Below are 27,401 nucleotides of genomic sequence, written 5' to 3'. Positions count from 1 at the left end.
CGAGAAAGATAAAGGGGAAAAATATAAAATCCGTATTGGGTGGATAAACTAATGAAGTCTGATAATGATCTTGTTGTTTAATGCTGTCCTATATCTTATTTTTAAAATGTATTTACAAAATCCAGGCTATAGTTTTCTTGCTCAAATCTGAGTTTCTTTAAGTGACAGCCTCTTCCTGCCCTCTTTACCTCCTTTCCTTCAATCTTTTCCTTTAAAATATTACTCCAATTAGACTCTATTTTGGTGTTATTGACACCCTCTTGCTTTGCAGCTCCTCTTCACCTACCTTTCCTTCTCTTTCTGCTGCAGAAAATGAAGTCAGTGTATGGATGAATGAACAGGTAGATCAGGCTTGTTTCAGTGTATGCTACAAGTCTGGCAAGACATAAAGCATCTCTTTGCAAGTAAAGGCAGTGGAGAGAGAAAGAAACTTCCTATCTAAGAAGTAATAAAAACCTAGAGACCAAGGAATCTCAGTTCTATGTCAATACAGGAGGTTTATTTTTAACTCTTCTGCAAACTGCTGGCTCCCTCTCAAACTTCAGGATTCCTAATTTAAGTCCTTCTGATCGTACTGTAAAGTACCTCAAATCTGATGGTTTTTACTGTAATCTGAAACAAAAGCATGTCAAGAGGTTTCCTCTACCTGAACTCATTTTTATATCTTACCCACCCTTGGTCTAAAATAACTCCTACTTCATCACTAGAAGGATTCATTTAGAGAAGTCGCTCAGCAACAACAGAAAAAAAAAAACAAAAAAGTAACAGTGACCAAGTACAACTTGCTATCGGGGGTGTACACCAAAAGGTGCAGACACATGAGAGAGCAGAAGGGAGGCAGTCATGGAAAACTGCACTTTAGGGATAGAAATTCATGTTTTTGTTATCAAAAGGTATATACCCTGAGAAATAAACTATGATGATCTACTTCATGAATTAAGCATCAAGCAACTGGCTATCAAGAGATTCTATGGGTAAAGTCTAGCTCCTTGCGCACTTGAAAGAGAGGAGAAAAGGGCAAAACTAATGCAATACTGATTATAGATGGCTCAATGATTTTGGCTGAACTGAGTTATGACAGCTGCTTGGCTGATAGCTGCCTCAGTGCACTCATACTGCTATTTGCTGTTTCCCATTTCTCAGGAGCTTTGTCTCAAATCTCTGCACCGGGCCGCTGTTTGGAGTCCTATTGTCTAGTAAGAAACTTTAGCAGGGTTGGAATGGTACAACAGTGAGAGATCATCTGTAATGATTGGGATTATTTCTGTCCCAAAGCTCAGCCAACCTTAGCTTCAAGTTAATTCCCTCCTTTACAATTTACCTCTAACCCTTTTCCTCATAAGAGAGCATAAAGCTCATGTTGCAAGTGACTGAGATGTAATCGGATGTTATAAAAAACAAAATGTCAGTGCTTGAACTGTAGGCTTGTTGCTTTTCTGCTTTCCTTCCACTTCCTTGTCTTTTATACGAAGTTGCAAAAATACAGCTTTGGAGTCTTTCAATCCCATCAGGCTTGTTTCACTTAATTTCAACTAGACTGAAGGCTTTGCTTTAAGGAAAGCCAATATTCTTTTTCTTTGCTCATTTAATGAACGTTGCAGTTTTATTTGTACTTTAAATTGTGCAAGTAATCTATGAGTCCGATGTATAATCCTTCAAAAGCTAATAAAACTCAGAGAGAGCCTAGAAATGCCATTCAGAATGCAGCCCTGCTGCCTGAAGATTGCATCATATATGATGATGAACATCATACTTTGGCTATTTTGTCAAAATTGTAAACGCTAGGATACAGTACCGCGCAGGAAATTAGGTACATGTGAAACTGTTTGTATTACAGACAATATATCATGCATGAACGTGTGCTACGAATACGCTGATATGCTGTTTTTAAACATTACAAGCAACTGTCTTTTCCTGAAATTAAGTGATGCTACAGGTAAAATACAGGATTCCTTGGCTATTTTTACAGAATTTTGATATGAACTGCTGTTTTAGCAATCTCCATCTGAAACCTGCTAGATTGTTCTGGGTCAATTATACCCCATAAAACCCAACCACGAGGCTTGTTCCAAAGCTGAAACTCTGCTTGGCCTTGTACCCTTGTACAAGAAACACTAGTGCATACTTGGTCTGTGGCATACAGTGAAAGACAATGAAATTATTCACTTCAAAAGCTCCTGTTTGGTCTTCTTTTAAATCACTGGTTCCCCAGGCAATAGAACTAAAAATGCTCATTTTTCTGTAGTTATCGGCTTTTCTCATTGAAGCTTCTCCCAAAGTTTCTCTGTCAAATTTGGCTAAAAACTGCCAGTGAGCTGGAAAGAGACTGGAAAGAATTAGGGAGATACAAGTGCATGCAAAGTGTGATCCCATTAGCCTTATTTTTATAGAGACAGGCTGAAACCACATCATCTACAAATAGCCAGAAACTGAAATACATGTACGGAAAGGAAAAGGTGTCTAGAATATAAACATGTCCTTTTCCGTTGGGGTACAACAGCATATTCTCAGTACCAGCCCAGAATGTAAGATTAATGCTGATTCTTTAAAACCATACATTTTCTACTGAAAACACAGGAATATCTTTAGCCAAGACAGAAGCAGAGGGTACTGCGAGTGAGATTTATTTTCCCTTTTAAAAGAAACTCTAAAGAAACAAGCTGAATATTTTGTTTCTTTACGCCAGGGACTTACTGTAATAAGTAATACAAGAAGGAAATTTATTCATGGAGTTTTTGCTGACTATAATTGGCTGCCAACTGGATCAAAAGTATTTTACCACAAAATAGTTGATGCAAGGAGCAGAATAAAGATGCTCATTTTGGACCTCCCCTAGTCATCCTACCCTCTTTAGCCAATGGATAGCAGAGCTAAATCTATTTCAGCTTGTCTTCCATTGCTTTCTTAGAAAGTAATTATTTCATAGAAATAATGATAATTACTAAAAGGTACTCTTTTGCACATACAGCACCAAAACACTCACAGAGCGCCATACCATATATGAGGTAGAGAGCACCACAGGACAGACTGCTGCCATGAAGAACTTTCCTGGGCACTTTCTGAGTGGGTGGAAGAGATGAAATTATCCCCTAGGAGTGATTTATTAGTGTCTGAGGAAAACAATTTGGTGTAACAGTGGATATTTCTCAAAATCTGAGGGTAAGCAGCCCATGGGCAACTCCTCCAAAACTAGCAAATTGCCTCATGTTTATCAGAGAACTCTTCCTTCCTCTATCCCAGGTCAGTTAGGTGTAACCTAGGAAGGAATAACTGGCAGTTGCGCAGACTTAACATTGGGGACCAACAAGAAGATCATAGTTTGATCTTGGCAAAAAAATGTGAAGATGAAGAATTTGGTTATCTTTGGAATCCTCTCCTCCTCCTCCTCCTGCCTTTAGTAACCATCCACATCACCCAGCCTCAGCTACCGTATGCACTGTTAGTATCACATACAGCAATCTCTTTTTCACTTGGAATGAGCTTGACTTTCTAAAATAGTGACATATTGGGGCCATGTGGTTGTGATTTGAGGGTGGTGGGATAACACATGGGGCAGTGATACAAGAGCCATTTGTTCACTATTCCTGGAGGACTTTGGGTTATGATTTCCAAAGAGAAACTGAATTGCTCCACTGCGTTTTGACCTACAGTCAACTAACAGTTGATGGCTTTTCGCTGGATTTTGTGTCAAACTTTGTACCTGCAAACCTAAAAGAGAGAATGAAATTCAGGACATGAAAAATGTTGAGGCAAACGTGAGATCCATTCAAATAATTGCAACCTAAGCTGCTGCATTCCTCATACTTCCAAGTCTGTATGTATACCGTCTGCATCTTGAGTACGGCTAGGGCCACTTTCCTTTTCAAAAGATCTGTTAAAAACTTTGCTCACCTAAGTAGTTAGATCATATCACAAGTAGCAAAACTAAGTTTGTTACTGTGTAAGTCTTTGACTCTCTGCAGAAGTAGGATTCACTTAGACACGTCTGACATAGTAGGATTTATGTGCATCATATCACACAGTCTGCATGCTCTCTCTTTCCTATATAAAGGAGACACTGGATCCATTACTGTGTTTTTCAACAGACAGAAGATGCACCACTAGGCAGGTCAATTTACTGTTGAGATGAAGCAACAAAGACATATAGTAGCCAGTGTTTTATGGATTAGTTGTTGTCAAACCTTATTTTGATGGTATGGACAGATAGAGAGAAAAAAGCACATACCTGTTGGGTAATGTTCATTCACTGGCCAGCTGTCGACCTGAAGTGTGGCATTGCCACCATTCCTGGTAAAGCGCACCACGTGGTATTTGCCATCATTTACAGGCGTGCTTTCCTCTTTAATAGAGATGTCCACTGTGCCGATATTGAAGACTACACCAATCTTGCCTTGCTCCTGAAGTGAAAGAAACAAGAAACAACTACTTGTAAAATACTGTCTACTAGGAGAATCCTCTTGGCCTGTAAATCTCTAGTGGGTATTTGTGCCAGTAGATGGCACTCAAGAATACACAGAAGCATCATTTTTGAGTTGTGTCAGGACACGTTTCATTGGCCCTGCTTCAATGCAAATACTATCATCTTTTGCATTCTTCTTCACAGCAACCACCTGAGCGCAGTGACTCATTTGCTTCCTCTAAACATCACAGTGGACAACTGCAAAATCAAACTATAAAACCAAGGAGACTAGGAAAAATAATTATTTAGGCAACAACTCTACTGATCAGCAATCACTTGCTAACTGCCATCTGAAAGGCAGCTACAGGCAGGCTATGTCCAAACAACTGTGTCACAAGCAGAAAATCAGAACCAAACAGACAGCCTCCACCCCAAAACAAATAACCATGTGTTCCCGCAAGGAGAACTCAGTTAGAAGAATGACAGAATTTGAAGAGAGCAAAAATCTAATTGTCCAGCTTTGATTTGGCCACTTGAGGGAAGCTAAATGCTCCTAAACTAAATGGAAAGCACACCAGACTTGTGAAGAACAGAAGTAGCTGCAATCTCTTTTCTACATCTCACCCCAAGCAATGCCTCTCCACTAAGCAGCCGCCTACAGCGTTTTCCCCACATGTTCTTCCAGTCACTGACAGAAAGGGAAGAGCAGGCAAAGCCTGTTATATCAGCCACAATTGTTCCTCCTCCTCCTACCATCCAGTTTCCTATCCAAATAATGACCAGATTCAAGGCCTTTAGCTTGAAAAATACATGCTCAAAGTATATTCAGGTTAATCATCCACTTTTATTAATAGTGATTTAAAGAGTACCTGAAATTCCCTTCACTGTTCAATACACGTTAATCACAATTAACTAGAACGCACCTTCAAGCCCTCAGCAAGAAAGGGTACAGTACGCTAGTGTCAAGGTTTATGAAGGCATAGCAGGTGTACTCCACAGATTCAAATCTGATGCAGATAGGCTGAATGTGTGTCATATAGGAAAACAGGACATCTGCTAGTTATCTATGCCATAAAATTGGCACTGGCCTTGTTAGCTGTTTCAACAAAGAAATCAAGGATGAAAAACAACAGAGAATGGATGGCTATCTCATATCCACATATAGCCTCTTCAAGTTTCCTGATATCAAATACTTAGACGTCTTCCTTTTCCCAAGTCCCTCATATCTTAAACATCTGTCTTTTTGAATGTCATTTTTTTCCCCTAATACTATCCTCCTTACCCTTCCGACCGCAACGCGTTTCCTGTCATGACTACCGTTACTAGCTCGAGAAGAAAACAAACAATCCTAGAGCTGGAGAGGTCATAAAGAAAACTGGACTGTGCTTCAGCTACTTAAAATTTAGCATTGTAACTAGAAATATTTCTCTCTTCTTAAAATGGTAAATTTTAGACTGTGCTAAACATATACCAGAAAGCAACAGTCTCATATACATTCACATTACTGTACTGCAAGACATTAATAAGCCTTTTCTCTGTAACATTGGGTAAATGGGTTGCTGCTCCCAGCAGATGCATCAACTCTGGTATCATTTGAAAATAATCAACCTTTTTTATCTTACACTACCCAAAAACCAAGGGAGTTTTCACTGAACAGAGATCTACTTCACATGAAACTTTTGCGGGCACAGTTTTGCCATTTTCTTCACAGATGAAGTAAGTGATCTGGCAACACTTTGTTAGTGAATCTTTTGCTGGCAACTATGTAATTTTTTTTTTTTAATCTGCATAGCAACTAGCAAAGAGCAAGTGATTACTTTTTCTTAGACAGTAGGACTCAAAGAATGCTTGTTGACCAACCGGTAATATGATTACTGACTCCATTTGGCTTTTCAAAGTGCTGTCTTACAATCAACCTCCCAGGGAACCTCTCATACTTCTTTTCAATCACCTTCAAAGCATCAATCTCCTCTTGCAAACTAGCACAGTGACAGCTCTGAGAAGAGCCCACCTTGGTGTGGGTGTAGCGTAAGTGGGTAAGAAAGATGAAGAGCTACGTCTTGCCTAGTGGAACAGATTCTCCACCACCACAGAGGAAGAAGGGATTAAGAAGTGCTCAGCAGAGAGAAAGCCACATACCTTTGAGCCCTACAGGCTTAATGGGGCAGTGACAAAAATTTGCAGGTGGGGAAAAGGATGGTGGGAAATTTTGTTAATCTCCCCTGCAGGAGAAAACTTTTCTGCTCTTCCCTTTGAGGAAAAGGAGATAGTGCCGTTTATCATTCCTTTTCCCCAGACTTGAAGGAAAAATCCGATTTTAATGGCCAGTGATAACTCATGGATAAGAGGGTAAACTGGGACAGAGATAAGATCCTGGAAGAGGAGGACTATAAATAGCCCATGGGCCTCCACTTTGCTGGAAAAAGGAGGGATACAAGCAAACCGGTACCCTCTCCATCCTAAGCAGACTGCCAGCCCCTCCCAGAGCAAGGAAATGCAGCCCTTCTCAAAGTAGCGTAATATTTTGTTGCAACCGAGAAATGCAAAAATATGTGTGTAAATAACCCAAGGCCTGACTGAAGCCCTACTCCAGCTCTGTTCAGTCCTTCCTCGAGCAGAACCCCCAGTGACTCTGTAAGAAAAGTTCTGCAGAAGCACGACTTTGTACTAGACTTTGATACTCTTATTTGGCTTGAGTAGTAGCTTGCCATGAAAATGGCTCTGTTCCAATTAGCGGGATAAAACACAATATAGCACAATTCTCTGAAAGCAGGGCTACTGAAGCCAAACTCCACATACAGACTTTGAGATATAGCTTATTCATAATGCTTTATATCTCTAGAGTACCAGACTCCATGAAAAAAGCAACAACTAGTTTACACATTTCTGTTCAGGGGGAAAAAAAACCTAAAGCAAAACAGGAAAAAAAAATCCCACAGTAAGAAACAGTGACTGCGGATACTGGAGGCAAATCCAGGGTTTATTTTCAAGATCTCTTCATTTCCACAGTTTCCTGCATTACAACACTTCATTAAAAGTAGCTTTTACAAAGACTTTCCTTCCTCCTAAATTTGAAAGACTGGTATTGCCGTTAAAATTTAACACTTACTCATGACGGATGTGACCTCTTTCATTCCCTTTACCAAACACTCAGTTAGTAGATTTTCTTTTCATGTTACAAACACAGATATTAACTAGATCAGCAATTCTGTGACATAGACTTACTTCTGAGCCACTATCTGTAATATTCTGTAGTTAGAAAAGACAAAATAAACGAATAAAAAAACCCCACCCACCTAACCATAAAGCAAAAGGAAAGCTAAATACACAGCCACACAAGACTGTAGAAGATGCATGCTCCAAAAGAGCTCAAGAGAATTTTAGGAGACAGTCAGTATTTTTTCTTCTCTGCATCAGTATTCACCGGGCTGCTTCAGCCACCTTCTATGCAAAGGTCAGCTGCTGGCCTTGACTAACCTCCTTGAAACCTCCAAGTGACATGAGGTGCTGGCACCACAGCAAACTGAGAACCATTTTATAAATAATGAAGTGAACACAGCATTCAATGTCTGTTTTACTTCTCCCCTTCTTCATTTAAGGCTACTGTACCAAACATGATTTTTGAAGTTCCTCAAGAATTTATCTTCTGCTGAGTTGTCCCCTGAAATTGCTACCCTCCTAAGCTACATTACACTTTCCTCACTCACGGTCCTTCCGGAGATGGACTTCTGCCACGATGTCTCTAAGACACTGGGTAAATAATTATGACTACATAAAGCAATAGTTTATAGATAAATTATATGTATAAAATAAAGCAGAGATTACATGCACGTTTACTGAATGTGTCACCTTGACATTTCTATTCCACATTGCATCTCTCCACAGGCTCCTCTCAGCAGTTTCTTGTTGTATGCATCATCCTTATGGTCCAGAGCATACCATACAGCCAGCAGCTTCACAGTGCACTGGAGACTGTGAAATCCTAACCTTCTGGCACTGATGTTCTAACCTTTTAGCAGGTCTGCTGTAGCCTACTAGCTGCTCCCATCCCACTCATCACTGATGGAAGATGCAACACAAGAGGGACAGGTCCTAAGGTTTTGTCAGCTTCTACCATCAACCCCCTTCCACTGGCCAAACCTATCCCCTGCCTCTGAAGGGACCTCTGGAACATTTTCCAGGTCTAACACTTTCACAAATATGTCCCCTCCAGCGAAGGACTAGAGCCTGTCTGCATGTGTGACACATGTTGCTACATAATTGCCAGCCCTTTATTTTCTCTGTACTCTGCCTTTATTTATATTTTGAAGGCATCTATTTTCCTGCAGCAGACAGGGTGGTAAGAAAGTCAAATGGGGGTGGCAGTGATTTTGTAAGATGAGCAGTTGGACTGCGTTAGAGAAGACACACACATGAACAGCCACAAGCACCATGTGCTCTCTAAAGGGCTTTACCTTTGGGCCTTCTTTTCCTTAATCTAAAATTCAAATCACCCAGACTAGAAGTATATAGCTGTTCCCCGCGTACAGAAAGCACTTCATTTAAAAAATCAGGAGAGACAACCCCAGGCAACAGGACAAATCCTATGCTCAGCTGCATCAAGGTGAATCAATAGTAATTCTGCTGAAGTAAGGATTCTTACTTCAGGATTCTTAGGGATGGAAGTGGAAGCAGAGTTTATCTCAGTAAGTGGAAGCAGAGTTTATCTCAGTAGTTTTGCTTTGCTCTTTTCTGAAAAAAAATGTAGAAGAAAAAAGCATATCTAAAACATAACTAAAATCCTGCTAGAATCCCTGGATAACTGTGTTTCCTCACATTCATTTTACTTCATTATTTGTCAGCAGTCACAACTGTGCAGACTACCTCCTCCGGCTGTTACTGGTTCCAGCATGACTAGACATCAGCTAAAAGCTGGCAGACAATATCCCTAGTTACTGCTTTCTGAAGATCACTGCTGATTTTGCTGCTCTTATTTTAATATGATATAAGCTCTTTTAGGAATACAACAAGCCATTTCTCCCTGTAGGAAGGCTTTGTTAACTCCCCCCCAAAACCACCACCGCTTGCATACACTTCAACTGCTGCTCTCCCAGCTCAGGAAACTGCTTTGTTCTCTTATAACCTCCAGTACTGCTGTTCCTAGAACAGTTTCTGTCTTCTCAGGCTCCTCAGACCAGCAATGTGTATTTTAAAAAGAGGATCACTTTTTATTTCTCCTTCTTTGCAACTTTTTCCACCTTATTTGTTTAAGTCTTTCTTTGCTCGATCTCTTGTGAGGGTTTTTTTTCTTGGTTTGGAATTTTGGTTTGGTTTTGCCTCAGACTCGATGCTGGATTTCAGCTGAGCTGGCAGATCACTTTCTGTGGTTTGGGGGACTTTGCACAAAAGTGCTAAATGTAGTGAAGTATCCAGTAGAACTGAAATATGGTAGGTATTCCACGCAGGATACGTACGCTAATTACTACAACATCAAATCATTTTAATGGGAACTTTCACTTGAAACAGAAACTGAGAAAGTTCTTTATTGTATTGTGCTTAGAGGACCCTTCTGAGCTGCAACTAGAACCACACGCACTGTTGGACAGACCTTTCCAGCACAAATATGTAACTGGATTTAAGAAGGGTAGAAAGTAGAAGGTGTATTCAGTACCAAATATAAGGTATTTATTTATACTGCACTCCAGTCATAAATATTGCCTTTTGTAATACCACTTGGAGAGAAGTCTGAAATCAGAATTTAAAACATACAAAATCCTACAGTTGGGTAAAAGGAGAGTTTACCGGCTGACCTCTTCCTTCATCCAAATAATGACGGCTGGGAAGTCACGGTCCGTAGCCAGTAGAGCCAGCCTGGTAAATTAAATAAATGACAATAGCAACAAAAGTTGTCAATGAAATGACAGCTATTGAAGTTCATTCGACTTGGAAGCTTTCTGACTGGGGTTTCCAACACGTTATAGTTGTGTTGAAACAAGAGAAAATGGTTTTTAAGATAGGAGAAAATATAGGGTCTGCTAATTTTGATTAGCCATTTTCTGCAGGATATTACAGGGAGCAGTAGGTCATCTATATACTCATTGGTACCACTTCTTCAAGGTGCTGAACCAAATCCACCAAATCCTAGTTACACAACTATTTATCAGAGAGAAGGGTAGACGTATAGGATAAAATAAATAGAAATTATTGCCCTTTGGAGACATGGTTTTTAAAAGGAGCAGTTCTCACAGATACATAATTTATGAGGTTGAAAAGGACAATTGTGATAATCTAGTCTGCTCTAAAATGTTATATGAGGCTATATACCTTGTGAGAATTGACTCTTTGTTGAACTAGAGGATATATTTTAGAACAACACTCATTCGTGATTTGAACGTTTACAGCTGAGGAAAGAACCCTCAGAGTCGTTGCAGCTATTTCTCTGATGAGATTGGCCCAGTGTTGAATATGGTCAAAAATGCAAGCAGAATGTCAAGAATTATAAAGAAAAGGAACAGTGTACAAAAGGAAAATCCCTGTTATAGGCCATAGTGCACCTTTGACTTTAATTCTTCACTGCAGTATACCATTCTGTATAGCCTGTTTCAGAAAAGAAATAGAAGAAATAGAAAAGGTAAGAAAAAAAAAAGCACAGTAGGAAATTAAGGAAATTAGATATATAAAAGCATAAATAGCATTGAGAAGACGGAATCAGGGACAATTAGCCTTGTTTTTAATTATTCAAAGAGCTACGAATATGTAATAAAAACATTTGGTAGTAATTTTGAGCAAAAATAATACTTTTTGAGACAGCACATAACTGAATTGTGCAACTCACTGTCACAGGATGTTTTGGATGCCTAAGATACATTCAACGAACAGACAAATTCATAGGAGAAAAGTCTATGATGAGCTACTGATTACAGCTATGTGGCTATAACTGCAGATCACTACTGTTTGTTATTTCTTTTATTGAAAAGTTATGTAGCATCGCATTTCTATAAATGCCCTGTAAGACTGTGATCAAGTCAAAATTTCCTTGAAGTTTTTCCTGTATCAGGCTGGCATATTGAGTCCTGCCTCAGTGCAAGGAAAGTCCTAGACCAGATGACTTCTTAAAGGTTCAAATTTCTTGTTTCTTTTAGTGGAAATTATTCTCCCAGCCTTTCAGAGGCTGGGAAAGCAACTCAACTGATTTTTTTCACTTAAAAGTTGGTTTTCTAGTCCTTCATTTGATCTTTCTTGTGGCTCTGGATATCCCTTCAGTTTACTAATGTTTTTCTTGAAATGCAGATGTCAGGAATTTTTAATGTTGGTTTACAAAAATTAAGCAACTGCTTGGGTATATGTGCTCAAAGATCACCTTGTATCTTTTGGCCATAATCTTACATGGGAGCTCACATATAGAGGCTTATTCACCATGACCAACAGTCTTATCCAGCTGTGCTCTCTGAGTGTGTCCCCCTATATTGAAGGATAACCTCTGCTTTTTGTTCTGAGATGCATGGCATTATTTGGCTGGAGTAAAATGTATGCAATTTCCTTGTTCAGAGCTTACCAAGCTATCCAGACTGCCTTCATTATTTGCCATTTGGCAATTTGTTCATGCAGGTCAAACTATATTAGGTAACACCCCTTTTTTTTTTTTTAATGACTCATCCTGCATAAGACTGTAGCACAGCAATATACCAATACTTAAGTATACCTCTTTTTTTTTCTGTTTTTAGAAAGTTTGTTGACATCTCACAACATCACCGAAATACTGAGTCACCAGTGGTATGTGAAAGGACTGTTCTTGCATCGTTCTTCTCTCATTTTACTGTTATCTTCTCTCTCCTTCTCTCCCTTTGACCTTCCCTCTTTCAGCCATAGCCTTTTATCTAATAAAAGTTTATTTCACAGAATCACAGAATGGTTTAGGTTGGAAGGGACCTCTGGAGATCATCTAGTCCAACCTCCCTGCTCAAGCACGGACCTCTAGAGCATATTTCCCAGGAAAATATGGAAATAGGAACTCTATTTCATAGATACACCTATCTTAACGTCAACCGAAAAAATGGACATGAAGCTCACTTGCAAGAAAAATCTACGAGGATCAGCAGCGATCAACTAGACACCAGGCACATGAGATAGTTCAGCCAAAGAAGAGCTGGTACGAGCTACAGAAGCTGCATTTTTCCAGCCCAGATCCCCCCACATCTGGTAAGAGCTTTATGTATCACTGTAAGCTTTTAGGTAAAATGAATACACAATGACAACAGAACTACAGTTAGGAATTAATTTGGCACAAGAACTTTCCATACTACTTGTTGGGTGATACCATTAATGCCATTTGAGACCTTTTAAATGTTAACTCACTCAGAGACGTAATCTAGTCTAGTCAGCGCACATGGTTTAAAGATAGAATGACCTTGATATGACCTTGAACGAGCCACTTCTGTTTCTTTCCCTCCATTTTGCCTACTTAGCCTATGAAGTCACTGGCTTACCATAGATTTGTATATTATCTGCCATGGTGGAACCCTGGTAAGCAGTGTGGCCTCCAGATATTGTTGTAATACGGATCATTAATATCCAGCAACGTACCATGCTCTACGATATCGCCATTACTGTGACCAGGCTTGTACTACGCTCCCCATAAACTTACTTCCACAAAGTGTATGGAATACTGTGGCACATCCACTTGCTCTTAGTTATATCTGACATCTGCTGAGCAAAGCCTAGTAACCAGGGGTAGTCAACAGCTTTTAGAGGGAGGCTTGCTTCTGTACCGTTCAACACCTAAGACTATTTCTCCAATTAAATTTTTTCTTCTTGTGACCTTAGAAAGGATCAGTACACTGCCAATCAGTGACCAGATGGTAAGAGGTAACACAAAATATATTCAGGTGTGCTTAGGTGACACAATCTGTGGAAAACAATTGCTGTTAAACAGTTGGTGAAGCTCCAGCCATGCAACTGTTAATCTCTCTTGCAGGGATATCATAACACAAGTGAAGATCGTAATTGAAACTAGCAGCATGCTGAAAAGGGGGCATTTCTTAAGCAAACAGAACACAAAATGAAACAAGAAAGTGATACTTGTGCACTGGTTCCTCTGCAAATACACTATTTACATGGATAATTTATTTTCTCAGCTTGCAATATGCCTCATAAAACCCTGCCTTGCATTAGCTCTAACTATAATTGGGATTAAAGGCTTTCACTGTACAAAATATTAACAATACAACCTGGAAAATATTGTGAAATGATACCTTTCAGACGTGATTCTGGACTACGGCAGGAACAGTAACAGCTCTGACTGCCCAAGTTGGCTTCTGTTTTTCTAAAGGACTGAGACAAAGCACACCCTGTGCTGCATTTAAAGTAAAGCATCCCCAGGCTCCTACCTCCTCCTTCAGTACACAAGTCAGCTGATTAAAAGCAGGCCTTTATATTTCTGTTTGTTAGCCCTGCTGCGTAACGCACTCCTCAGACAAAAATATCACCATCTAAAAATGTCACATCCACTCAGTAAGGGAAAGACCGCAGTAAGAAGTCAGATTTTGGAAGGGGACAAGAATAAGCAACCTGCTCAGAAGCAGAGATCTTCCAGGAGAAAATATTTTCATCCATCTCACAGTGTCTCCACTGGAGGTTTAATCCACTGTGTAATGCTGCCAACAACTTAGGCTGACGAAAGCTAAAGTGGCAGTTACACAAAATACGGCATAACAGATCTGATACTTACAGGCAGCATGGAACAAACTGCGTGCTTTAACTACTAGGCTTCCTTATCAAGAGAGTTAGTACAATTGTGAGATGTCTGTGGGCTGAAGGCACAACATACATCATACGCTCCACAGTAGCAATCAGAGCTGTCTGTCTCAACCCATGGCCATAGAAAAATAAGCACTTGTCAGGAAGGTGGCATTAAAAAGAGGACACTTTCCTGTCTGACATATATCAACGTGCCACCACCCAATTAACCCAAGCATAGTAGGTACAGAAGTGTAAGGGATAAAAAGGCTTTTGACAAAGTTAGTCAATTTGAATTTGCTTTTGCCTAGAGTATGCTTGCTTTTGAATTATATTCTACCCTTACCCATAACCATAAAATTACCTTTTCCAGTATTCCTATTTATGGTATTCTAATAGAACTTAACGCATCCCGGGTCTATATTCCTTTTGAAAGCTATATAACAAATTTTATGAACTTTATATAAAATCAATAGTGTACTGTAAATAAAGTAGTATGTTTTCTTTGCCAGACAAAAGGAGGGCCTCGAACTAAGGTTGGATAGGCCTCTCCAATCAGACAAGACAAAAAGGAAAGTACAAGTATACAAAAGCACAAAGAGCACATGGAGTCCCTAACAGTTTGTTTTATAGTTTTCAAAGTTTGCTTTTTTCAAACTGCAGTATTTTTGTAAAGCAAACGTAACGTGGCTTTTGAGATGTGGCTGGACTTCAACAAAAGGCTCTTCTGATTTGACTCGAAGAGTTTTCCTAAGATTTTGAATGGGGATAGAAAATGCATATTGCAATATACATGAACATGAATAACATATGAACACAAACAGTACACGAACACTGCAGCACAGGAAACTTAAGCTCATATTTCTAATGAAAATGACCCAAATTAAGGCACTTTGCTGCAGATTTCAATAACTTCCTCATAAAGCACTACTTAGTAAGGAACAGTCAACTATTAGACAGTAATGGTAACAGAAAAGAGAAACACAGCACTTTTCAACATACGGCTTGTAAGGGAGGCCAACAGTATTGTCTCAATTTTGTAGGTTAGAAAGCAGAGACAGAGGGAAAAGACTTGCCAAAATTTGGCAGGAAGCAGGAGAAACCAGAGAAAGAAAACAAATAACTAAAAGGCCTTCTAATCTCAGGTCAGTTCTGCACTCATTTACATTGCCTGGACTTTGCTGCCATAGAACACTTCAAATATTTACATTTTACACACGCATAGGACATACTATTAAATAAATTTATATAGAACCCACCCATTTTCCTTGACAGCCTTTGTATCTACCTCAATTTGTTTCTCTTCAGGATCTGCTCTTGGGGGATATCAGTGCCTAACACATTGTGGTATCCATTTCTAGGCCCTTCAAACCGAGTGCCTCTACCTCTGGATGGCTCTTGGCTGCTCCAGTCCTAAAGGCAGACAGTTTTGTGTTAATCTTTGATTCAAAGTCAGTGGGCAGCCTCTGAACCTAGCTGTAAAAAGCATCTTAAATAGATGCTGAATTTTCCTATAGATGCAAGATGGGAGTTTTTCTGAATCAAGGTCAAGATGGGCCTCTGGGAAAAGTTAAGACTTGCCTATTTGTATATTTGTTTTGTGTTGTGGAATTTACTTACTGTAAGCTGCTTGGCAATACGGTATCCGCCAGATACCCTTGCCAAATTTGTATTATGTGGGCAAAATCAGAGCTCCTAATGTCAAATTGAAACTTGATTATTGGAAAGGGATGTTGTACAGAAGGCTGAAGCGCTCCTAGGACTAATTCTTTAGCATAAGAGGGGCAGAACGAGTAGAAAATACGGAGGATATTAATGATACAATTCAACTTCTGTTTCTCTGTCTGATTTTTTTTCTCTTCTGTACTTATAGGCAAAAGTTAACAGGACGTGAGACAGAACATCCAATACATGAAAGGAAACTGCTTTCTTGGGATTGCTGACAGCCTAACCCTATTAGAATCCCAGCTTCCCTTAGATGGTGAGGCTCCTCTGGATTCTTCTCCACTTTGAAATCAGCGGGAAACGTACGGGAATCAAGCCTCAAGCTGTATTTCTTTACTCAGCTTCCCTCTGTTTGGTCAATTGCTCATTCACATTAGCTTCTAGGGGAAGAAGCCATGTTTCCTAAGGCCTGCAGGAAGAGACAAAGAACTATCTTTACAGATAACCCTGTATTCATGAATTTCTAGATTTATGATTAGAAGCACTGGGGTAAAGAAGAGAGGGGGCTGGAGGCCAGGTTCTGTGAATCAAGCCATTTTCCCTACATTTCATGGTATATGAATAAGACAGCTTACATTTGATAAAAACAGAGGAGAAGGAAGCAGAGAGATTCTTGCAGCAGCAATGGCCAAAATGGCCAAATCAGCTGGCCAATTGATGGGAGAGCATGATGGACTTGAGTGGTTTACCTAGACAGACATAAGGGTCATAAAATGACTTCATAGTGTGCCAGATAAAAACAGATCACAGATGTCCATTCCTTGATTAGGACAAAGTTTTTACAAGTAAGCTGAAATATCCAATGGCTTTTAGAGCTACAGGAGTGTTGTGATTTAGATTATACCCACCCCCCTCAGATTATGTCTGAGCTTACATGCTGGAAGTGGAACTTTTCTTGCCTTTGTTCAGCACTGTGAATTGGCAACACTTGGTAAATTCTACCCAAATACAATAACAGAGTTCTTGTCTTCCCTCATTCATTATTTTATCAGCATGCTGTTGAAATAAATAGGTCAAACCTACTTGTATTCAGGTGAAAATCCAACAGAAGACCCAGATCTGAAGAAAGATTTGGCTCAATACCATATGTTCAATGTAAAATATCATACAGTCTTTAGAAACCAAATTTTAAAGAGCTGCAAGTTAGTTTACAGAAATAAAAGTATGTGTCTTATCTCATTTCTCCTCAACGATATGACCAGAACTCTACTCCTCAGCCTTTCTCCATCCTAGGCAATCTATCCACCTGACTAGCTGACTGGAAGAGTCAATTAAATTGTAACAGCTTGATTGTGTGAAATACAAACTGAAGGTGAGATAAGGGTGATGGATGTCTGCAGCCAGCTTTCCATTCTTCATGCAAATGAAAGACAGGAAAGATAGTATGGGAGTTTGGGCTTACAATGTAGATACAGCAAACTACTGATAAAAGAAATTAAAATCAAAACAGCATGGTGTGTAGCAAGCCAGTCTGACAGATTGGACTGTTGACCACCACCTTAGTTTCTGAACATCTACACCTTACCCCGATCTCCAGGATCCTGCCTCCATCCTTTCTGCTTACCTTTATCTTTGCCTGCTAAGAGGAAACCAGGAAGCCTTAGCCAGAAAGGGCCTAAAGCCAATAATTATGCTGTTGTTTGCATCCAGACAGCAGCTGGTGAGGCAGGCCACCTGGGTGGAAGACATATTTTTATATGACATCCTAAGTACTATTTGTTCCTTGAAAACCTTACTACAGCCTGGATGACTAAGTGCTTTAAAAAGCGGTAATTTGGAAACTGGTTGCTATGAGCATAAGGTGATGGAGACCAAGAGCTATCCCTGGGATCAAGACTCCCACTACAGCTTCAGAAGCAAGGCACATGGGTATATGGCATCCACAGCCTTGGAGAATAACAGGATACCCTGCACATCAGAGGGTCACCCTGCATCTGCTGCCACCGCAATCACGATCTTAAGCTCCTGCACAAACTGTGATCTAGGATCCTGTGTGATTTATTGCCATTTTATCCTTCTCCTGAATGCCTTTAAAACCAGTCCAGCATATCCTTTCTTCTCATATGGTGGTTCTTCTCGTCATATTCAAGTTCGGACTTGCTTTTCCTCCCAGCTGATTCTCTGTTTCATTTCTCTTGGTAGCTTTAATCTTCTTCACTTGACAAAACCCAAACTGCAACCTAAAGTGCACTAGAAGAAGAAGGGGCTTCTCTGGAGTCTGGAAAAATCTGAGTCCTACTCAATCACAATGATTTCATCAGTCTCTTAATGATGCTTTTTATGAGTGCTTAAGTCAAAAGAGGAGAAGCTGGTTTTAACTGACCTTCTTGTTGACAGCAAATACTGAATAGATCATTAAATACGACCTGTTCTCTGGATCTTGATGGGTCTGCCTACTGCCATGCATGATAGCATAAAGAGTCAGTAGCCACATCCCGTCAGGGTCTCTGCTAGTTCTGTATAATGTATAGGAGGCTATGGCTTTCAAGAACTTCATAACGGGCAACTACCAACCAGCTCATTAGAAACTTAAAAATTGCTAATTTAAAAATAAATACACTGAAAATTATATGACTAGTTAAAACCTATCCATTAACTTTTAGAGCACTGGCTTTTGTAGAAATAAGAAATGCATCTGAAAACAATACCTATCTTTAATAGCCAAAACATGATTTTGCAAATCAGTGTGCAAAGCTAGTGACACAGCCTTCTCAGGCTACAATATAAAGCAAGCTGTACCAAAAAAATCAAAGCAGAGAGTATGCATACAGATACAGGAGTGCATCAGAGAAAGAAACTAAGGAACACTGGCATAAATTCCCTCTCTTTGTAGCTATCTTGTGTTCTAATTTTCCCCACATTAGAGCAACAAAAAGAGTAGAAAAAGAAAAAATGCAATGAAATAGGCTCTGTTTTCTGCATTGTTTCTGTTCATCTCTGTGGAATTTCACTATCCCCTGGAATAAATACTATTCTCCTCAAATTGTTTTGCATCTCATTACAGTATCAACCATTGAAGACTCTTTCAAAAACGCATGGAGTTTTTTGGGAAACAAGTGATATGAAGAGTTTTATGCCATCCACCAGACATCACTCACGCTCTTGTACTGGAGGAGAATGCATTACATAACATAAGTGAAAGAAGCTCTAGGCAATACACATAATGTCAGCCTGTGTGTAGGGATAACCTGTATTATAGCTTTAAAGCTCTGCACTCTTCTAGGTGGTATGGAAAGCATGCCACCCATGTGCTTCCCCACCCTCTAAGGGCTGCACTTCTTACTGCATTTGTAAAACTGGCTAGGCGTTTCAAGGAAGCACTAAATAGGCTTTACTGTTTTTGTGTGTGAGGCTAATGGCAACGGCTGCATTCAAGAAAGAAAAGAGAGATTTGATGAGGGAACCAAAAAGCCAGCAGTTCTCTTGATCTGGATAAAAGGGATAGAGAGGAAACTGTGCTAAGTATCTCCTGAGCCTCCATTTTCTGGATAATTTTGCAGATATGCAAGATACAACACAGAAAGTCTCCCCGTCTCCCTCTTCCCCATCTTTTTTTTTTTTTTTTTTTTTTAATTTAAACACAAAGTGTGTGCAACAGACAGCAAAATGAAAACTCCCTCTGCGCCATCCTGACTAGCCAACAAACCCTCCTGGGAGGACTTCTAAGAAAAGGATTCAAAGTCCACAATCTATCCTCTTTCCAGCCTTTCAGGACAGATGGCTAGTAAAGAGCTCGAAATTAGAGACAGGACATACTAAACAGGCTGTTTTTCGAAGATTTGCAGTTTTCCAACCATTAAAAATTGGCCTGATACTAACTCATTTACTAAACAGTTACAAAAGAACCATGATTTTCTTTTATTACGTGCGTGGACTGAGCTCAGCTGCTAACTAGAAAGGAAGGGCATTGTTTAATCGCAGCACCAGTCCTTTGACTTCAGTGGTGTTTATCTGGGAACACATTTATCTTGAAAACTGTTGTTTTGAATTGATCCTCTAAGTCATCTTAACTCTGTTAACAGTTGAGGCTTGGGTATGCTGCATTATTTTCTCAAGTCTACCTGTGGTTTCTTTGCAAAAGCCACTTTCTATCACTGTATTGACACAGAAATGGAACCTGCACTTAACCCTGCCACAGTTGCTACCTGAACATAAATCAAAGACTTCCACTCCTCACTGGCAAAAACGTGAACTGTTCTCTCCAACTCAAACAGCCCCAGCATATCCGGATCTGTCACTTTCCAGAACTGACGTAAACCACAATATCAGGTCTCAACCACTGACGGTCTCAGAACATCTCCCTGTTTTGACTGTGGGTCTGTGTGTACTCTTCTTGCTGTGACAATCAATTTTGCAGTTCTGCAGTTCCATTTGTGTTTGTTTTTACTTTTGTAGAAACTTTTTTATTTTGTTTCTACTTTTATTTACTTTTACTTTTGGGACTTTACGCAGAATAAATTACAGCAGAGCGTAGTGCTTTCTCTCTTGTATGCTAGGGCTGGAACAAATGAGCTGAATTTCTCCTTCCTGGATAGATTCTCATAAGGCTATGAAAAAACAGGGGAAATAAAGGAGAAGGCAGACCAATGAAGGCATCAGCAAGGTATGCCAAAACGCTACTGCTAGCACAGAGCAGTGCCTCTACTGGGTGTCTGAGATAGCTCAAAAAGAGAGCAGAGAACAACTCATGCCACTGAAGGTAAAGTGCTTGTAATCAGAGTTGAGTCTCCTGGGTTGTTAAATCAGCAACTTTCATGAGTGCTAAATTAATTGATTTAAATGGTGTTTCAAAGTTACAGTTCGTTACACTCGGGCCTGCTGACCTTTATGAAGTCCTGTTAACTATTTTCTTTTTAATTAAGGTAATAGCTAAGCTGTGAGGCTGAGTATTATTTTCTACCTCATTAATTCTATTGTTAAATGGCAAGAAAAAGATATCCAAACAGGTCAGCATGGCACATGACAAAAAGAACATTTCAGCTGGCCTGAACTGTCATCCCAGTACGCACAGGTCCAGCCCCATCAGCTGTTAATCCTGAGCAGGCTCTGTGCATGGGAGCCCTGGTTTCCGAAGTGCTCAGCACTAACAGTTCCAAGTACAGCTAACAGGATCTACGAGCACTCACCCAATCTCATAGTCACGTTAGCACAGGTGAAACTTCTGCACAAATACAGGTGAATGTCCTTTCGGAAGAGGCAGAATAGCAGTTCTGCAGGCTCCCCTTCTGATGGCTATTAGAGAATTAGCACTGGATGTTCTTCCAGCATGATAAAGGGAAAAGTTAGACATGCTAATATTTTATGTGGCACAGACAAGGATCACAAACAGTCAGGTTTAACCAAATTTTGGCATGATACAGCATTGCTATCATGTAACCTAATTCTACAATTTGAAGGGAATTACTTAGATTTGCATTAGAAGCTTCAATGAGTAGAGCTATACAGACAATTTCATAGGAGAAAAGGTTGAAAAAAAAATTACTTCAACCTGAAAAAGCTTCAAATGGGAAAGGAAATGAGAAAAAAAATGAAATAACGTACAAAACTAAGAAGGTTAAGTCAAACATTTTGATTTACCTTTCTGATTAAGTGACAAGTAATGAAACTAAGACATCAATTTACTTTCCTTTTAAATACAGAGTTATACTCTAGGCACTTACTTCCTAGAAGATATTACTGAGATCACTGCATTAGAAATTAACAGTCATATAGATAATGAAAATATCTAAGGACACAATTTTCTTTTTAAGAAAACAAGAATACAGACTCTTGTGCTCCAGAGGGTACTATGAACAGACAGCACTTAGGAAGAAACTGTTACATCAGTCCAAACAAGAGCTGCTTCCTCTTTTTGTGCTGGCTCTTCCTGGTAAAAGTTACTGGCTCAAAAACGCCCTTCTGGAAGAGCGAGATAGTTATTTCCACATTCAAGGTTAGCATTATGAATACAGGGGCACTTCTAAGCTTTCATCAAGGATTAGAGTGCTGTTTTCCTAAGTAGTAAATGGTCAGCCTGATTTTCAGAAATTAGGTCTAACTAAAATGCACTGAAAAGGATTACCCTTTTCTTCATAGTCTTTAGAGGAAAGCGTTAATTTGAACAGTAAGACAGGTAAACAGCTTCCCTCATCCTCTCTTTTTACAAGCATCATATCTCTCTTGCTCATTGGATTTATTACAGCTTTAGGGAACATTTTCATAGGATCCATTCCTGAAAACACCAGTAGCACATCACTGCCTTCTACTTACTAGAAAAAGGGGGACAGTGGGAGAAGCACTGCTCCAGCAACTGCAAAGTAGCACATCATCTGTTTTTGTGAAGGGCATCACAGCTCTGCAATTTCTTTATTAAACCATGGCTCAGATGATCTTGGTCCTAAATCCTTATGCTGGAAGAGATTTGCTGTGCAACTTGCAGGAAGCCTTATAGCATTTTTGCCTCAATTTCTCCCTCTTTAAGGTGGAACAATAATGCTTTTATTAAATGCTTAAAGACTGCTCAGAGATCTCTGAATGGAAAAAGTCTAGACAACTGCAAATCTCATCCAAGAAACTGTCTGACCTCTTCCTGAAAACGTTCACAGATCTGTTCACAGGCCAACAGTTCCTGACAGCAGGGTAGTTTGTTCCACTGCTCAGTCCACCCATTCTGTCTGCAGCTGTTCTCAGGACACATACAATCATCACATTTGTCGTGAAGGCAATGGTGACAATGATACCGTGTGCACTAATGAAAGGCGAGTGCACATTTCACTTTCTGTGAGGGGTTGGTGCTTGGGCAACAGTGCCTGTCAGCTGTCTCTGTCCACAGCACAACCTACAATTTAGTTAACAAAACAAGCCATTTCAAAGATCAATCATTATTCTGGCTGTCTTTATCTATTTATTATTGCTGCCCGTGATAAACATAGTAGGTCTCACTAACAAGGTCTTTTCAGGTGGAAAGGATGGAAAAATCAACATTGAAAAAATAGGAATCTCTTGTTAATCTGATCTGCCTATTCAGTGCTTTTTATCATAGCACTAGAACTTCTGCTTCTTCTCATCTCCAAAATTAAACAGAAGCCCCTTTGGCATACATTTTTCTTCTCAATTTTACATTTTCAAGGCCATCCCTTCACTTCTAGCTTCCTTGATACATTTTACAGGAATTAATGTGGCATGTGCAGTTTGACCAGAAAAATCTCACTAAAAAGCTATTTCTACTCTACATCTATCATGTGTTTTTGGAGTCAGGTGGATGCTATGGTTCAGCTAGTTTCCTAGACAGATGAACTTTCAGGGGTCAGAAAGCTTTCGTGGCCACAAAGAAACAATGTTTGACACTATAGATATTTCATCTGCCATTTACATGAAAGCTACGGAAGGAAGTCAGAACCCTTCATTGATTCCACTTTTCCCTCTGTTGATAGAAGGGCTATATTAGAACTCTTTACTAATTAGTAGCGGGGGAACAACATTCACAGAGCTTCAGGCTTCTTCTGTTCCACAATTAGCTGCAAATCGTACATGGAGACAGATTACTTTGCCCCAGGGCGATTTGGCTCTCCAGGCTAAACAACCACCAATTGTCTGAGAGAAGCAATAGAAATCACATATACACAACCAGCTCTTTGCAGGTCTCGATTCCAGGCTGGAAAAGAGCATGTCCAGCCTTGAGCATTCAACGAGGTCAGTGGGAAAACAGCGTGGAGAAACAGAGGGAAGACATGGAAATTGTTTTGCAAGCCCACACTTCTCTAATTGCTCAGGAAGCAAGAGGTGAGATGCGATCCGCCACTACTACAAATTCACTCTTTAGTTTTGACAAGTCCATGGTCATTCTGTGCCTCCCTTTGCCTGTGCACATACTGAGACTATTAGCTAATCCAGTGCAAGAGCCACCTAGCCTTCTGAAGGCCTCTAAAGACCTGAAATTCTCTAAAGCCAGCAAATGGACTGTCAGAGTACCCAACTTATCATTTTATTATGTAAGAGGAAAAACATTCAGTTTCACTGGGACCACGTTACTGGGTCTACTCACGTGACATTATTTCTAGACTCAAGTATCGGTGGCAAAGAAGTCACACCCCAGATCAGAGAGTCCTTTTCCACCATCTCAGGATTCCTGCATGGCACAACTGTTGTAGTTTACCCTGAGGACAAGCCAGGAAGTCTGTGATACACTCCGGACCGTGACCTTTACAGTCTTAAGCTGAAGAATTGTAAAAGCAGTCAGCACAGATGCCTGGAGCATGGGGATGGTAATTGAGTATCTTTGCTGTTACTTATTTGAGTCCCTTTATGCTTGAATATCAAAAGCAGAACTATGGCACAAGAAGAAGAATGGAGATTTCTTTGCATGTTCTACCTACTTACAGCATATTTATCAGATAGACTTTTGAGATTAAGACGCTGTCACATCTCACACATATCGTACTTGTTTGCCTATCACAGCACAGAGCGGAATGCAATTTGAGCATCAATCACTCTACACGATGGTCTAAATCTTCACATTCTCACTCAGTTTTCACTCAGCATTTGGTTAATGTTTGCTATTCAGTTCTCCCTTAATTCATTTACCACTTTTTCCACTCCTGCATTTCTATCAAGCGAATAGACTCTTTGTCTACTGTAGGGATATGGACATTACACAGAGGAGGCAGAAAGGAAACTCTGTTTTACCTTGAAGCGTGGCAGAGCACTGAGATAAAAACCCCAAATCAGAGCTGGAGAAGCTACTCAAGCCTCCTCATGTCACGGGGCACTGCTGCTGAGGGGCATGCGCACTGCAAGCACCATCAGCTTAGGTTCAAATGACTCTCCAGCTGCTTTTAAATGGCTAGAGCCATAACCTAATCACATGGGTGGTCATTAGCTCTGTTCCTGAAAACATTAACCCAGAAAGGAAAGAAAATTCAACTATCTTCAGTGCACAGTTCATACAAAGATACTACATTAGGACACAGAAGGTGAAAAAACGCATGTGACCAGGCCTGGCTTTTCCCTACGCATACATTAAAAGTAATCACGTACTACTACTATCTCATGCAAACGTACATCTTAATCCAAATAGTTGCAAAGTGCTTTGGTATCTATTGAAAGATACATAAATTGTTAATATGTTTTTTTCTCAGAATAAAATATAAACACTCTGCACTTAATGTATTTAATGGACTTAATTGTTAAAAAATAAAGTTAGTGAATTGATAGCAAAGTTATGCAGTCTTTCATATATTATACTATAGAGCACAGCCACCACTGTGTTGGAAGGTAACATATACTGTCCAATTCCCCCATTCCTTTTCTTTTAAAGAGGATATACATGATGCTTCCGATAATTAGAGGCCTGCAAACCTTACTCCATTGCCAAACACAGTAACAGAAATAAATATCATAGTCTATTAAAAAAGGATAACATTACAGCAATATCCCTTCTATAAGTAATCAAATCCATTAGGATTTTTTGGATCTACAGTGAAACACTAGATAAAAGAAAACAGGTGTCAGCTGGAATTTAAAAGGGCCCTTTTAAAATATGCTCTACCAAAAGGCACTATGGAAATCATAATAGGAGAAAAAGTGCTGTAAAGAATTAGAAACTGATAAGAAAAGACAGTAAACAAAGTAGGAATAAAATTCTGGTTTTTTTCAATATGACAAAGAAAACAATAGAGAAGTTCTGCTTAAGGAGCCCTGTCTCACATAATTGTCAGTGCTTTGGAAAAGGAGTAAATAACAAGGAAACAAATCTGCAGCTGGCATAAAATTATTTAAGTTATTACTTAGAGGAGTCCTACGAAATTGTTCTACACAATGGTAAATTAAATTTACTCTTGACAGATGCAAAGAAACGCACACTGAAAAGAACTAATAACTGCATATAGATGCTGCTGGGTTGCAAATTAACTGGAAGCACCAAGGGAAAAGGCCCCCCTGCATCCCATTCAACTTGTCAAGGCCTGAACACGAGACACAACATGGGACACTGACCCTAAATGAGGGACACAGCAAAACCATTCAGACAGAAAAGTTAAAAGGCTCTGGGATTTGTTTCCTTATTGCAGATAGCTCTTTTCAGAAACATTTGCTCTGCTGTTATGCATTTCTGACACAGGCAAGTTTCAACACTAAAATTTGGCACACACTGAAAACAGATGAATGAACATAGGTTGATTTTGGATAAAAAAATAAAAGAGAAGAAAAAAAAAGAAAAAAGTGATGTCCCTTAAAGGGGAACACTTTGAAAGACATGAAGAGGCGACTGTAGCATCATCTACCCTGGATCCCACAAAATGTCCTGATAAGAAGTATCTGGTTCTCTGGTTAAAATCAAAGATCCTGCAAGTTACCCTCCTCATGACCTGTGGAAAGCAGGAACAGGAGCTTCTGCTTTCCTGTTAACAGCAGCTGGCACAGCAGGAGCTCTTGCAGTACATGATAGGATCACAAACACATGGCCATACAGTCCCTTAAAGGAAACTTGAAACACAGCACACTGCTCTAAAATAAAACAAAAATCCTCACCAATCCCCACTCCATTATGAGCTGTGCGAAAAAAGTACAGATCTTTCTGCCACAGGGTTACACTGGAGCCCCTTGGTAAGGTTCTAAGGTGGCTTAGGTAATTCCTGAAGATAATGAAAGCATTCTTATTTTTGATAGAGAAGATTTATTTGTGTAGGAAGAATAATTTCAGACTTCAGGGTGCAAACCAGCCAGTAACTCACCAGAACTCAAAAGCAGCAAGTTAATTGCACACTGAAGCATCAGGAACTACCCTAGATTGATCCTGTGCAGATGAACCACTGGTCTAAAGAATAATAGTCATGTCTACAGTATTATGATGCGATCGAGTTTTGCCTTTGATAATACTTTGGCAAGATGTACATAGGCAAGGTGCATATTCAACCTCCCTTTATTTCTTTGATTACAGAGAAGTCACTGCTTAGACCCAGCTCCCAGCTTTTTCATCTCTCTGATGGATGGAAGACTCATGTCAAGCGAACCAAAGCCACGCACAGGTTTACACCGGTGCTGGAAAGATGCTCAAAACACAAGCCAAGGATGTTTATTTCTCAGAGGATTCCATTCTAGGCAAGGCAAAAGAAAGTCTGCTTGGCTCCGTGAGTGATGCAAACAGTGGAGGCTGTATTCACATTGTATTAAGTGTTTTGTAACAACTTGTGAAGTAGAGAATATGATCAGTCAGAGGGATGGAGAGTGTAGGAGGAAAAAGAAAGAGAGAAAAAAAAAAAACCCTTTCAAGTATTTTGCCAGCATATCCACGGGTTAAATATATAAGTTATAAGAAGCAGAAAAAGCAGTTAAGGAATGGAGACTACAAACACCAAAGACCCTCCCTCAGTCCTTAGAATTCGCTACTGACATAATTAGACTTAAACAAAAGAAAAAGAAATCCCCCACTTTGTTAGGGTAGCAAACTCACCTTGGGATGTGATCTAGTTTAAGCAGACATGGGTCTGCCAAGAACTCAGGTGGAAGAGAAAGCCAAAGCAGCTCTTGTTCTTTCCTGCCTTGCACTTGTACAAGCATTCTTACTTGTGCAAATATAGCAAACGTA

At 39.8% G+C, this 27,401-nt stretch overlaps 1 protein-coding gene across 4 annotated transcripts in view; it reads right to left on the bottom strand.

Moving 5' to 3' along the window:
* NRXN3 (neurexin 3) overlaps positions 1-27,401 on the bottom strand; it is a 1,027,384-nt gene that overhangs the window by 140,514 nt on the left and 859,469 nt on the right. For all 4 annotated transcript variants that reach the window (XM_068946691.1, XM_068946692.1, XM_068946693.1 and 1 more), the window contains one exon: positions 4,226-4,397. In XM_068946691.1, coding sequence (XP_068802792.1) covers positions 4,226-4,397 — 172 coding nt within the window. The remainder of the gene's footprint in view (positions 1-4,225; positions 4,398-27,401) is intronic.

The sequence above is a fragment of the Struthio camelus genome, chromosome 5 (assembly GCF_040807025.1).
Source record: "Struthio camelus isolate bStrCam1 chromosome 5, bStrCam1.hap1, whole genome shotgun sequence".
NCBI classification, from domain to species: Eukaryota; Metazoa; Chordata; class Aves; order Struthioniformes; family Struthionidae; genus Struthio; species Struthio camelus.
This window is presented reverse-complemented; position numbering and strand designations above follow the sequence as displayed.